General features: G+C 41.6%; 2 protein-coding genes across 2 annotated transcripts in view; one reads left to right on the top strand and one right to left on the bottom strand.

Moving 5' to 3' along the window:
• Positions 1 to 3122, bottom strand: part of MOGAT1 (monoacylglycerol O-acyltransferase 1) — a 36721-nt gene extending 33599 nt beyond the window's left edge. The window contains exon 1 of the mRNA XM_069104522.1: positions 2968 to 3122. Within this exon, the coding sequence (XP_068960623.1) occupies positions 2968 to 3061 (94 nt within the window). The 5' untranslated portion in view covers positions 3062 to 3122. The remainder of the gene's footprint in view (positions 1 to 2967) is intronic.
• Positions 1 to 14939, top strand: part of FARSB (phenylalanyl-tRNA synthetase subunit beta) — a 96368-nt gene that overhangs the window by 5023 nt on the left and 76406 nt on the right. Inside the window, exon 2 of the mRNA XM_069104521.1 lies at positions 14718 to 14793. Coding sequence (XP_068960622.1) covers positions 14736 to 14793 — 58 coding nt within the window. The 5' untranslated portion in view covers positions 14718 to 14735. The remainder of the gene's footprint in view (positions 1 to 14717; positions 14794 to 14939) is intronic.

The raw sequence follows: 14939 nt of genomic DNA, 5'->3' as shown, positions 1-14939 counted from the left end.
CTTCTTTCCTTTCTTTTTGCATTTTCTTCCACAAAATGACTAATATGGAAATATTTTACATTATTGCACATGTATAACCTATATCAGATTGCCTAACCTCTCTGGGGTGGGACAGGGGGCAGGTAAGGAAGGAGAATTTGGAACTCAAAACATTAAAAAATGCTAAAAATTGTTTTTACATATAATTGGGAGAAAATATTTAAAAAATAAAATCATGAAAATAAAATTAAATAAAATAAATAAGGGGCGGCTAGGTGGCACAGTTGAATAGAGCACCAGCCCTGGAGTCAGGAGGATCTGAGTTCAAATCTATCCTCAGACACTTAACACACAAACTGGCCATGTGACCTTGGGCAAGTCACAACCCCAATTGCCCTCCAAAAAGCAAAAAAATAAAATGAAATAAAATAAATAAATAAAATAAAATCATGACTCAAAGTCTGATCTGATTCCAAGTTGAGGTACTTAATAAGTGTTTATGACTGATTAACTTAAGTAAAAAGTGAAATAAAGTCCTTCTGCAGGAATAAGCCTTTTGGAAAGTTGAAAGTGCTAGGTAAATGGGAAGTACTTCCACTCAGCCCCTTCTAACTCATCCTCATCATCTTAGCTTGCTTCCAGGGTCATCTCTATTGTGTGTCACTCCTCCTTTCAAAAATCTTCAGGGGCTCACCTACAGCCTACCACCAAAAGGATGGAGGCAATCAGGATTAAGTGACTTGACCAGGATCACACCGACAAAGTCCTGTCTATATCATATTATAACGGAAAGGGTGAAGGATGCTAGTCAGAGGACAGGAGATCAATTAAAATTTCAACTCTGCCCCTTACTACCTGTGTGACACTGAAGAATAATAATTGCTCATAACAACAATTATATAGTGCTTGCTATATACCAGGCACTATGCTAATCAAGTTATAATTATTATCTCAATTAAGCCTCAACAACCTTGCAAGGTAGGTGCTATTATCATCCCCATTTTACAGTTAAGGAAACTGAGACAAAGAGTGGTTAAGTGACTTGTCCAGAGTCACATAGTTAGTGTCTGAAACCAATGGAGTTTCCTCAGTAGTCTGATCACAAGTGACACAATCAGATTTATCCTAATGGAATAGAGAGGAGTTTGAGGATGGGGGACCAAACACTTATTTAACTTTTACCCACCCAATAAAACCCAATTCAAAAAACTACTTCCAGATCTGAACTCAGGACTTCCTGCCTCTAAGTCCTGCGCTATATGCACTGTGCCACCTCAATCAGACTGGGCCTTCCTCTGTAAAATGAGGGGGCTAGACTAGATGAACTTTCTGGTCCCTTCCAGATCTATGAACCTTCCACAATTTGGTGCCTCCCTACCTTTAAAGCTTTGTCTTTCTTCCCCTACACTCTATTCCAGCTAAATCAAATAGTTCTCTGACCCCAGAACATTTCAAGTTTGGGCTTCCATGCTTTCCATTCCTATGCCTAACATGCCTGCCTTTCCCATCTTTAATCAATCAACCAGAATTTATCAAATGCCTACAAAATGCTAGGCACTGCTAAGCCCTGGGGATACAAAGACACAGATGAAAGAGTCCTTGACCTCAATAAGCTTAAGCATGTACTTGTGTTAGGGATACCCAGGTAGGTATATCCATAATATAGGAAAGGGAGTTTTAGGAGGGAGCACATCTGAAGCAGGAGACCCAGACAGTACATAGGAAGTGACATGTGACCAGTATCCCACAGGTAACTGAGAACCACTGGAGTTTCCTCAGTGACATATCACAAGTGACATAATCAGACTTGTCCTTTAGAAAACACTGGTGATGGAATAGAATAGGAAGGGGCTTGAGGATGGGAAACCAAACATCTTTTTAATTTCTACCCATCCTGTAAAACCCAACTCAATTTTCCTGGATTTCCCCAGGCCTCTTCTCAGAAAGCTCTGTTATATATTCTTTAAGCCTTCAAACAACTTAGTTTTTAGACTTCTCCAAAGCAGTTATCTTGGCTATTGTGGCTGTTTGTGTTTCCTCTGTCTCCTACTCCTTAAACTTTTTGAGGATAAGGTCCAAGTTTTATCTAAACTTTGTATCTCCCTAGTTTCCAGGACAGGGCTGTAAACTGCAGGCAAACAACACCATTGCTAACATTTGCACTTCAGGCCCCAGGAGGCATATAAGACCAGAGATAACAGGGGATGAAATGATTTCCACAAAAGCAAGCCATATGAAATGGACACTGTTTCAGACATAATTCTCTTTCTGTGTTCTGCTCTCTATGGAAACGCACATTAAAAAAAAAAATAAAAAGGTTTCTGCAGACAGTTTTGGTCCAGAGAAGCCCCAATCCGCCAGAACTCAACTTTCCTATTTTCACTAATGGCAAAACGATCTTGCAGAAAAGGTGCCTTTGGGGGAATCAGATGTCTTAGCCCATCAGGCAAGCTTCCTTCAAGGAGGCTGTCTTTGCCCTCTACAATTGGGTCTAAGTGTGTAAGCAATGGGCTGAACTTAAAACTCGCCTGGAAAATGCTCCTGGGTCCAATGATTTCAAGAAATCCAATTCCCTGAAGTGTACGGATCCAGGGTTCCCCACTTTCTGTTCCACAAATGGAGGGAAAAAAAATCAAGGCAATTATTTATCTTGGCGGCGGGCAGCAAGGCTGCTGTGAAGTCCTAGTGCATTTTTTTTTTTTATGCCTGATCCATAAAAAGAGGGGAGCCTATATTTATTTCCATTTAAATGATGGTCAGCAATTCTATCCATAGCGGAGTAGGTGGGTAAACCACATTTCTCCAAATTTCCGCTTAGCAAAGATCTAGTTTGCGGAGGTGGAGCCGGAGCAGAAGCAGGAGCCAAATTCTGGACCCGGGATTGCTGCCCCTGGAAGGGGGCTTTCTGGGGTGGGAGAGCGCTGAGGGCAGGGCGGGACTGGCAAGGTAGGGGGCATCCCCAACCTACCAGCCAGCTGGGGCTCTTACCCAGTAGAAGAAAGGAGAAGACCCACTGGAACACGGCAGCGGTCTGCAGCCTTCTCTCCAAGGGGATGTTTATGGGGGCAAACTGGACCTTCATGGCCTGCGCGGGACACTTGCGTCCTTCACTCTGTGCGTCTGGTCAGTCAGTCGGGTGAATGCAAACCTGTTACCACTGGACTGTTACTGCCGCCGGGGCAGATAGGAGGGCAGCGGAGCTGGCCCGATCTCGGGTGCTGACTGCGGGTGCTCCTCTCCTAATACCTTCAGGAAGTCGGAAGCCAGGCGCCTCCGCCCCCGCCTCCGCCCCCAGCCCACTGCACGCATTTGGGGAACTTCTCCGGGAACCCGCGGCCACTACCCAGGCTGCAGCCTGAGGGCACCTTGAGTTAGCCATTGCTGGGAGGGTAGGAGGGGCCGTAGCCTTGACTCTACCCTCGTTTTGGGGACTGCCCAGTCGTTCCCGGGCGGGCATCCAGAGTTTCCTGCTTGGGCCAGGGTGACAGCTGCCTAGGGAGGGTCCATTGTCCAGCTAGTCTGCCCGCTATCCCTCCCCCAAACACCGAGGAAAGCCAGGATTGTAGCTAGGGTAGACCCGCGGGGACGAACCAGATTGAGCGAGCGAAGTCGTTTATTACAGGCTAAATGTGATTTATCACCTAGATATAAACAGCCGTCATTTGATTCATTAACCGTTCCCTCCTCTCAACCATTTTTTTTTTTCCGTGATTCAATTCAACTCTCATTTATAGAACCCCATGCCAACTGATGGGAGCGATAAATGGGAAGTGGTGGTTATAAGAATCGATATGTAAAAGCTGAGAGGAATTACTTTATGAGGACTGTGCCCCGGTGGCCTCTTTGGTTTGCACAGCTTGGGGAGCCTAACAGATTTTGAAAAAAACAAAACCCTGGCAAACTCTACCCCAGGACACTGGTCAAAAGACCTGAAGTGACGATGAGGCAGTAGCGGCCACCTGGCATTCATGGTGATGTAGTAAAGGAAAGGACAATAAAGGAAGCCTAACCCCCTCCCCCCTTACTGAGGAATAAAATTCAGGTGTATGATTAATTTAATTTTCAGATACTGAAGATCAGGGGTGGTTCTTGGGTGCCTCTGAAAGACGCCCCATATCTTCAGGGCAGTTAAAATAATGGACAAAGATTTATCAGGGTTGAAACAAGTTAGCAATAGCTCAGGGCTATTCTTAAGGACCATAAGGGACCACTCCAGGTTGCTTTTTAAGATGGCAAATCACGGTCAATCTCCATCTTTCTCATTAGACAAAAATAAGAAGAAGATTTTAATACTTGATATTGTTAAAACACACACGTACACCAAACTGTCCTATAGTGAAAAAAATGCCATCCTTGGAACCATACATCACTTCATTTATTCTGGGACGAAAAGATAAGATTGAAATTCTATATGTGCTACTGAGGACTTTAGTAAATCCCTTTACCTATGAACTGGAAGGAATTCTACTACTATGTAAATATAAGATGTTATTTTATTTGCTAATTGTTGTGAAGTGGATAAAAGACTGGGTCTGGAGTCAGGAAGATTCATCTTTCTGAGTTCAAATCCAGCCTTAGGACACTTAGTAGTGAGCTGTGTGACCCTGGGCAAGTCACTTAGCCCTGTTTGCCAGTTTTCTCATCTATAAAATGAACCGGAGAATGAAATGACAAACCATCCCAGTATCTCTGCCAAGAAGACCCCCAAAAGGGGTCATAAAGAGTTGGGTACAACTGAACAACAGCCCTTAATTTTCTTTAAGAACTTTAGACTTGGAATCATTATCATTCCTTTTTTACAGATGAAGGCATTTAACCTTCAAGCATTGAAGTCATTTGTCCAGAGTCCTAGCTCTGCCCTGGGCAGGTTTTGTGACTTTGGGCCAGTCACTTCAACTCTCTAACCTCAGCTTCCTCATCTATAAAATGGGGTTAGTAATATTTACTCTGCTTGTTGCACAGGGTTGTTGTGAGGATCACATAAAATATTGTAGATTAAAGAATATTGTAACCTCACCGTCTTATAAATTTGAGTTATTGTTACTACTAACATTTTATCTACACTACAACCACTGAACTCTTGGGTTTTTTTTTTTTCAATATCATTCTTTCATGACCACTGACCTGGTAGTAAATAGGTTTGTTCAGGTTTTAGTGTTATATTGACTAATTTAATTAATGGAACAATTTGCAGAGCTGAGTGGCAAGGGGAGAAGCATTATATTGAAGTGGAGAGAATGCCACACATAGGCACTTGATAAGTGTTTATTGAATTGATTGAAGGCAAATTTTATCTACTTTTCAATTTTGCCAGTGATCATTCTTGCCTGAAGACCCCAAGATGCCATAGACCTATTTTGATCCTGGGTTCTCTTACAATTAAGGGCAAAGGAAAATGGCTGTTAACATTTCTTCATGGATTATAAAAGATTGCTCTTAGGCATGAGTAATTAAAAATCACTTTCTTCAATTAGGAGATCATTACTTTTCCGATGTTCAAAGAACTATAATTGGCTTCTGGACTGAGTAAGTAGCATTGTGATTTTGCTGATGCTTGCTGATTGAATTTCCACATAAATGAAGTGGATTAAGTTAGCACATTCTTATGAATGAATTGATAAGGAAAATGTAGGCATTGTGAGATTGTTTTTGTTCATCGTAAAACATGATGTGTTGCAGAGAAAGAGAGCTATTTACTATATGCTGAAATAAGAATTGATCGAGTACATGCCCAATATGTACATCATTCCGTTCAAAAGAATCCAAGTTCCTTAAGGCCAAGAACAGTTGTATTTTAGCCTTTGTATCTCTAGCACTAAACACAGGGCTTTGCTATTAATAGATGCTTTAAAAATGATTTTTGAATTGAATTGAATTGTCTTTCCAGTAGGTGCAACAGCTCCTATGTTACAGGAAGCAGGTGCATAATATTTTCATTCAAGAGGCTAAAGTTAATAATGCCTTCACCTATTTATATATTGATTTTATTAAAGTTGTCTTATGTGTATGACTGTCAAAAGTTCTTAATTCATCATTCTTCTTACCTATCCTGTGAAACATAAAGAAAAATAAAATATTGAATAATTTATTAAGGGTAAAGTTTACCTTTTTATTTTCATTTTAGGCAGGCAGTTAAATTTATTTATTTATTTTAAAGCAATCGGGGTTAAGTAACTTGCTCAAGGTTACACAGACAGTTATTTCTGGGTGTGGTGCTGAGTATCTGAGCCCAGATTTGATCCAGGTCATCCTGACAGTGGAGTGGTGCTCTTACTTGCTGAGCCACCTGGCCACCCCTAAGCAATTGGGGTTAAGTAACTTGCTCAAGGTTACATGGCCAGGTGTTTCTGGGTGGGTGCTAAGTGTCTGAGCCCGGGATTCGATCTCCAGGTCTATCTCAACACTGGAGCTGGTGCTCTTACTCGCTGTGCTACCTGGCCACCCAGGCAGTTAAATTTATACTAATGTCAATATACCCTGTAAAGTCTATACATAATATCAGCCATATAATCTTACTATATAGTAAACATAAGTAATGCAGGACAAATATCAATTCTGAAAATCACCTAGAAATGATCAATGTTAACCCCCCCAACAGATTTTAATATTAGCTGTTTCTACTATCAGTAACACAACTTCTTTATCAGGTTAAACCATGAATATGATCCTTTTTATCTTTTGCTAGAGTAAAGAGTTTCTTTCATAGCATATAAATCATTTCCTGTCTATCTAGGTGCAAAATACTTATATTGGGAGATAACCTATGTATCTCAGGAATTATTCTCCATTGTGTTGCAGACACACTGTTTTGAGAGTTCATTGTTAAATTTTCAGTGTGAACATTCATAGTGAAATTGGCAATTGCTAAAATCTGGGCTTAATTATCTTGTTGATTGTCTGGGCCTAAAAAAAGTGTTGATCATGCAGATTCAAATTGCCAGCTCTCTCCTGTAGGGGCCATCTCTAGTCTTGCTGATGACTATCTGGCCACTGGACCCAGATGGCTCTGGAAGTGAAAGTGAGGCTGGTAACCCTGCACAGTCCTCTCTCACTCAAATCCAAGTCAACTGCAAGTCATGTCATAATTTCCCTGATGTCATGGTCCTCTTCAAGAACAAAGGACTAACACAGTCTCTCTTGTAATTGCTTTCTAAACATTGATTGAGTTCAGTACAAGGCTCAATAATCACCAGACTGGAAGTCATAGGATAATAATAATAAAGAATAATTACTGGCATTTACATGGCACTTTAAGGTGTGCATTATCACATTTACATCCATGATCACATTTGAGTCTCACAACACCCTTAATCAAACTTATTAGGTCATCTGGGATACCAGATCCCCCTTATATCCAAATGGCAAATGGTTTACTTTCATTCTGGGTGGCAAGGTAATGTTCCACAAGGAGTGAAGTCTCACTCTTGGTGGAATAGGGTCCAACATCAACAGTGACTCTCTTGGTGAGAATAAATAGCTTCTTTCCTCCCAGATGGGTCAATACATTTTGAGTGAATGAAATGAATGAATAAATGGCATGTACTCAGTTAAATGTGTTACCTATGTAGAGTTGTGAGAAAAGCACTTTGAAAACCTTAATGATAGAAATGAGATTATTACATACACACATAGGTTAATGGCAAAAAGAGCTTACATTTAAAGAACCACCGTTATTCTGGCAACCTGTAGAACAGAACCTTTTTCTGGGTCATGGACACCTGTGGCAGTCTGCTGAAGAATGTTTTCTTTCTTTTTTTTTTTTTTTAAGCAATCGGGGTTAAGTAACTTGCTCAAGGTTACACTTTAAGTAACTTGCTCAAGGTTACACGGCCAGTTATTTCTGAGTGTGATGCTAAGTATCTGAGCCCAGATTTGATCCCCAGGTCATCCCGACACTGGAGCTAGTGCTCTTACTTGCTGTGCTACCTGGCCACCCCTTGAAGAATGTTTTCAAATACATAAAATAAAATACATAGGATTATAAAGGAAATCAATTGTATTGAATATAATTGTCAAAATAATTTTTTTAAAAGTTCATGGACTCTTAAGAAATTCTACTCTAAAATTAAGAAAAAGATATGAATGGAGAAAGAAGAAAAAATGTGGAAGGCTTGGGATGAAAGTTGTGGTGGTCAGGGGCCTGGGACAAAGGAAGCAGAGGTCAAGCCCATGTTAGTATCTGTCTGCTGGAGTACATTGTATGCCTATCCCCGAGTACCTACCCCAGGTGTGTGGCATTCTTATTTACTTGCTCAGTCTGTGCTAGTCATGCTGGGATTGATTCCTGCCTCCACTGGAACCATATAAAAGCCTGAAACCTCCCAACAGCAAAGTTGCTTTGGTTATTATTCTCCTCTTGCCTTAACCCTAATACTTTTCCTGGTTCCTGGCTGTCTTCGTGAACCTTATCTGCTATTCTGATTACAGGCTTTGGATCTTTACAGAGTCAGGCTAGAATGTTAGCCTGAATTGAATATGGTGAAATTTAATTGGTTTGAATGGGAAGTTACATAAAAGGATTAAAAAATTATCTTCCCTGGTATAAGACAAGGTGAATCCTGGATAGATGGCAAATATCTGGAGACAACCATTCCAGAAAAGAGCCTGAGGATTTCATACCAGGAGGGCTCTTACCTAACTTCTGATTTTACTGTCAAAGCAACTGAGTGCCAGAAAGGTAAAGATCCCACTGGTGGTAAACAGTAGGTCTAGAATTCAAATCCAGATCCACTGATTCCTATCAAGTGCTCCTCTCATTACTGCAACTTGCCTTCTTCATATGGACTTTTAAAACCATATACATATAAATGTTATTATTATTGCTGTTATTTTGTTGCTTCTGGCCATTGCTTTCCTGTATGCCTCACCTCAGGTTTGAGGGTTAAACTAGGGAATCTCCAATCCCAGCCCATTAGTGTTTATTCAGTCCACCCATAAAAACATACAGGCCCTGGGCATGAGCACAGGTCTCCATACAAAACATAGAGAATTACTGAGACTGGCTCCACCTCCCCTCCACCTCTGAATGGCCTGGTTTGTATTAGTCTTGAAGGTTATCACATACTTCACATTCACTGGGCCTGTGTCTGCATGGGCTTTGCAGAAGGCCTTATCTAATATTCAAATGTAGTTTCTATAGGGTGAACCCTTTGTACAAAGTGAGGCCTTTTACAAAATTCGGGAATATAATAAGAAAGCAAAGATGTAACAATATAGTGAACTAAGATGTAAACAGAAGGCAGAGTGGAATCATGGATTAAGGGCCAGCCTAGTCTTGTCTTTGATGCATACCATGTGATCATGGGTAACATACTTCCTCTCTTAGGGCCCCAGGTAATAATACTCTAAGACTAAATATAAAGTTGCAGAGGTGCTGACGTTCTGTATTGATAGGGTTCCACACCCAGAGTTTTCTATGCTAATGAAACCAGAGATTCAGACTCCCAGACCCAGAAAAATGTAGCAACATTTCTGCCTTACTTTGTGTCTTTATCTTGGGGAAAATTCTCTTGAAGTTATATCACAACATAGTAAATAAATAATATGATATGATACACTATAATATAATTAATAAGTAAAAACTCATGACTGAGTCACTCATTTAAACTATAATTTTATGCCCCATCTCTATGTATCAGCAAGAGAGATGAGTACAAAGCAGAATTTTAGGCAAAATACTATGAGAATTTGGGAAGGAAGAGCTCTTTTGTTACTCTGTAGGGAGTGGGGGGCAGGGATCAAAGAAGGCTTCGGGAACTATGGGAGATGGGCCTTGACCAGACTGCTCTGAGTAGGAACATCCACTCCCAGCATGAAAGACAATACTGTGAAGAAAATGCTTTTGTAAACTCCTTAAATTGGAGTAATCCTCACTTCCTTCCTATCCTCTTCTGTCCCTTTCCTTTGCTCATCCATTATCCTTCATTCCTAGAGTGGATTTCCCTACTCATGGCAGTCTCTGTTCAAGGCCTATCTCCCAATAGTTCTTCTACCCTACAGAGTACAAATGAGCTCTCTCTCCTCAAATTCTCATCGAGTTTTACCTAGACTTCTGCTTGGTATTCATTTCTCCTACTGATGTATGGAGACAGGGCATAAAATTACGGTTTAAATGAATGACTCAGTCAGTTATAATTTTTTTTTTATCATATTGTGATAAAACTTTAAGAATTTGCTCCCAGGAATTGAGACCTCAAGTAAGGCAGAGATGTTGGTATATTTTTCTGGGTCTGGAAGTCTGGACCTCTGATTTCATTAGCACAGAAAACTGTGGGTGTGAAACTCTATCAATACAGAACGACAGCATTTCTGTAACTTTATATTTAGTCTTAGAGTATTATTATCTGGGGCCCTAAGAGATGAAGTATGTTAGCCATGATCACATGGTATGCATCAAAGACAAGACTGGGCTGGCCCTGAATCCATGATTCTACACTGCTTTTTGTTTGTGCATTAGTAAAATATTTTATAACATCTTTTATGAAACATTTTTTCATGACAGTCCTGTGAGATAGGTAGTAAAAGTATTATTATCTCCATTTTATAGATGAGGAAACTGACACTCAGTAAGATTTTCCCATAAATATGAGTTATTATTCATTCTGTAGAAGGCAAGATTTGAACCCATGTCTCTGGATTTCACACCCAGCACAACATTTATGCAGGCTGGCTATATTTGGCCCTTTCAGCAAGAGTAGCTAATGAATATCCATGAGTGCAACCCATGATTCCAAAGGAATTCTACCAATCCCATATTTAACCTTATCTGACCTATTCATGACATAGAATCAACAGTACCAAGAGTTGATCATCCAAGAATTGTGCCTTAGTAAAAGTCTTCAGCTCCCTTCATCTATATAAAAGTCACATGAGCCCTAGCAGCTGTGGGTTATCAGCAGTAAGTCTATTGTCTGGTGGGAGCCAGATACCTCATCTCAAGTTATAGCATCATTTTTTTTCTGAACAAGGTCAAAATAGGGACCTAGGATGGCAATGAGGTGGGTCAATGCATGTGTTGTACTTATCTTCTATTCATGAGTATAGCAACTAAAGCAGTGTATGTATTACCAGGAAACTGTGTAGCTAGAGCACCTGAGAAGGAGGACTTATCTGTCTTCCATGAAATTCTGGACCTGATTTGCATATTCGTATTAGCTCATGCTGAATCAACATGGATTGAGGCCATTCTGTGGAACTTCTTCAAATATTCAGTAGGTTTGGGATTTTAGTCGGTCACAGATACTTTTTGGCCATGAGAAGGGGGCTTTGCTTTTCTGTTGTGAATTTCAGTATATTGTGCAGTAGGATGAAAGAGGCTCCAGGATGTTTTGTTTGTTTGTTTTGTTTTTGTTTTTAACCAGGGAGGCACTTTAGACTCGAATCAGACAGAGACTAGATTGTGGTGTACAGCGAATAAAAACACCATGTAACCCACAAGAATTGTCCCTCTGTCATCCTGTTTTCATAGAATCACCTTCAAGTCACTGCCAGATCAGAACTTAGCACAAATAACTTCTGAATTTATATTTTCAGATTGTTTAGGGCATTATCACTTAGAAGGACAGCATACAATCTTACTTCACCATTTAAAATTCATTCTACCTCTGATCTCAAATCATACTAGATGTAGAGTTAGTCCAAGAAGGCAGATCATGTCAAAAAGCAGACCTGAGTTCAAATCTCTCCTCAGACTTACTAGCAGAGGGACCCTGGGCAAATCCCTTGACCTTTGCCTGCCTCAATTCCTCATCTATAATCCAGGGGATAATAATAGCATCTACCATCCGGAGTTACGAGAATAAAATGAGATCATATTTGTAAAGTACTTCATAAACCTGAAAGTACCACACAAAGCAAGCTGTGTTACTGTTGTTAGTATTTTTATCTTCCAGTCATTGGGTTAGGTGCAAGGAATACAAAGAGAGGCAAAATAGAAACACAAATCAGTTCTTTAGCTTAAGCAGCTCACAGGGAAAGGAATTTGGAAATGTAATTTACCTCTTTTTCAACCATTTCTGAACCCAGAAGTGATACAGGAAAATGGAACAATCATTTAGTTAACTTATTCTTCTTCTTTCAGATTTTATCCGTCATTCACTATGTGACCTGGGCAAATAACTTCATCTTTTTTTTGGGGGGGGGGGGCAGGCAATCAAGGTTAAGTGACTTGCCTGGGGTCACACAGTTAGTGTCAAATGTCTGAGGTCAAATTTGAACTCAGATCCTCCTGACTCCAGGGCTGGTGCTCTATCCACTGCCCCACCTAGTTGCCTCCAAATAATTTAATCTTTCTGGACCTTATGAGGAGTTTCCTCATATCATTTGTAAAGTGATGAGGTTGGATTATATTTTCTCTCAGGTCCTTTTTAACCTTAATATGCTATAATTCTATGACAATGTACAATGATTCAGTGCTGGAATGAGGATGGTGGCATTAAGATGCTCTAGGAGTTCAGAGGAAAGGGAGAATAAAGTGATCTCGAGTAGTTGGCAAAGAAATGAGACTTGGGCTCCAATTTGAAGGATGACTGGGATTTGGAACAGGAAGGGAAATGCATTTCAAGTGGGGGAAATTATAGCATTAACAAAGGGGCCAAACTGGGATACTCATGCTGTGGTCAGAAGAGGGGAAATTGGGCGGCTAGGTGGCGCAGTGAATAGAGCACCAGCCCTGGAGTCAGGAGGACCTGAGTTCAAATCCAGCCTCAGACACTTAACACAAAACTAGTCGTGTGACCTTGGGTAAGTCACTTAACCCCAATTGCCCTAACTTCCTGTAGCAGCAAGCACCCCAATCGTCCTCAGGGTTTGCTGCCAATACAGGTTCTTAGATCTGCTTTGTTAAAGGAAAGCAACTCAAAATGGGTTAACAAGCTTACTTTAATCAGTCAGACATATATCGTTTACCTTGTTCAGGAGAAAAGGTCAGCACCCCGAACTTCAAAGTACACAGACAGAATTATCAAGACAGAAACAGATCTAGTAGACAGATTTCAAACTGTTCAACCATTACATCCATACCCAGTCAACATCTGGGTTTCAACATCTGGGTTTTTTCAAAGGGGGGGGGGGCTCAGGACAACGGCTTCCCCTAATCCATATCAAATCACAGAACACTTCTCAAAGTGAGCCCCCAAAACAAAGCCTCACATCAGGGCTTATATAGCCTTCTCCTGGCTCAGAGAATGTAACAACCTTATTGACCCACTGGCCAATCAAAAAGTATCTACTGAAAAACAAGCCTCCCACCCCAGGCTTCAGGTGCACTTTAGCCTAGGGGCAGGGAAGATCTTCCAAATTTGCATTCCCAATACACTTCCCCTTACCAAAAAGCAAAAAACAAAACAAAAAAAAAAAAACCCAAAAATAAGAAGAGAGGAAATTCAGGATATATAGAGTCAAGGTTTTGTGCTAAGGTGTACTGGGGGACAAGGGCAGAAAGATAGATTTTAGGAACAGATTGTGGATATTGATAAAAAAAAGGCACAAAGATCTGGAAGTACAGAAGCCTTGCCTTGATAGGTGGAAAAACTTCCAAGAAAGGAGGAAGGGAACAATATTCATTGTTTTCCTCATTTGATCCAGTTATAACAACTCACACTTGTATGACACTTCAAAGTATATAAAAGCACTTTCGGTATAACAACCCTGCAAAGTGGGTAGTTGTATTATCATCCTATTATTCTTATCATCGACATCAAATAGAATATAAGCTCCTTGAGGGCAGAATTTTAAAAAATTCTTTTAATTTCCCTTTCATAGACTAGTGAAGTGAGAAAAACCTGAGTTCAAATTCTCATTCCTTGTCTGGCACTGTGGAAATCATTTACCCTTTGGGCAACTCCCAAGGACTCAGGTACTAAGTCACAGAGGGCTGCGTGCAATCTGTAGGTGGAGGGAAAAATCACAGATAATTTGCCAAATTCCTTTTCTGTTTGAAATTAGAAATTGTTTATTTCTTTGCACTTTCGTCCCCAGTGCCTAGTACAGTGCCTTGCACTTACTAGATGCTTGTTGCTTGATTTATTGATGAGGTTAAAGTTTCATTTTATGGATTCATGGTTGATTCACAGAACTTAGGTTTCCTGACTGCAGATCTCGTGCCCTGTCCAGGGTAGCCGACTGCCCTGGGACACGACTTTGGACAACCCTTCTCCCCAGCAGACAGTACACCTTCCCCTCTACCTGACCCTGTTCTACGTAGTAACTTTACCCCCAACACCTCTCATCCATCAGCCCCTATCCAAGAACCGTCCCACTTGAATACCCGCTCCTGTCCCTTTTAGAGGATCCACCAAATCTCCGCCCCGCCCTTCTGAGCCCAGGCCCCGCCCACTCTTTGTCCCGCCCCCAGAAGGCTTCTCCGTCCCCTCCTCTTTCTGGTCATACGTTTGCTCCGCCTTCCACTCTATCCCTCCCCAGCTAGGCCCCGCCCCTATCCTGCTTCTGCTGATGAAATCGACCTGCAATCTGGGCTGTCCACAATACTGCCTGTTTCGTAGCGTCTCAAGACCTTGCCTCCCCTTCCTTCTGGCCACCTCCATCCCCAGACTTTTTGCTCCAGATAGCAGAGTCTACTCATACCGTGAGCTACCTCTAGGAGGGTACCTAGAGGACTAAAACAGAGCGGGAGGAACGAGAACGGATCAGGAGCTACCTCGGACGACCACATCCCGAGGGGCGGGGTCTTTGCTTTCAGGACCGCGGAATTAGACCGGTGAGGTCGAGCGCGCAGGCGCAGCGTACCGGGAGCAGCCATGCCGACTGTCAGTGTGAAGCGGGATCTGCTCTTCCGAGCCTTGGGCCGGACCTACAGTGAGTGCGGCCACCGCGGCCCGGTCCGTTCTGCGACACGATGAGCAGTCGTGTCATGGCAGCAATCGGGGCGGTCACGCCGGGGGCATGGGGGGAAGTTTCTAAACCCGAGCCCCCCTCCCTGGGATGGGTAGAGGAATAAGCCA

Source organism: Petaurus breviceps, unplaced genomic scaffold (assembly GCF_028583685.1).
Source record: "Petaurus breviceps papuanus isolate PSGF00001 unplaced genomic scaffold, PetGlider_PUasm1.0 688, whole genome shotgun sequence".
Lineage (NCBI taxonomy): Eukaryota > Metazoa > Chordata > Mammalia > Diprotodontia > Petauridae > Petaurus > Petaurus breviceps.
This window is presented reverse-complemented; position numbering and strand designations above follow the sequence as displayed.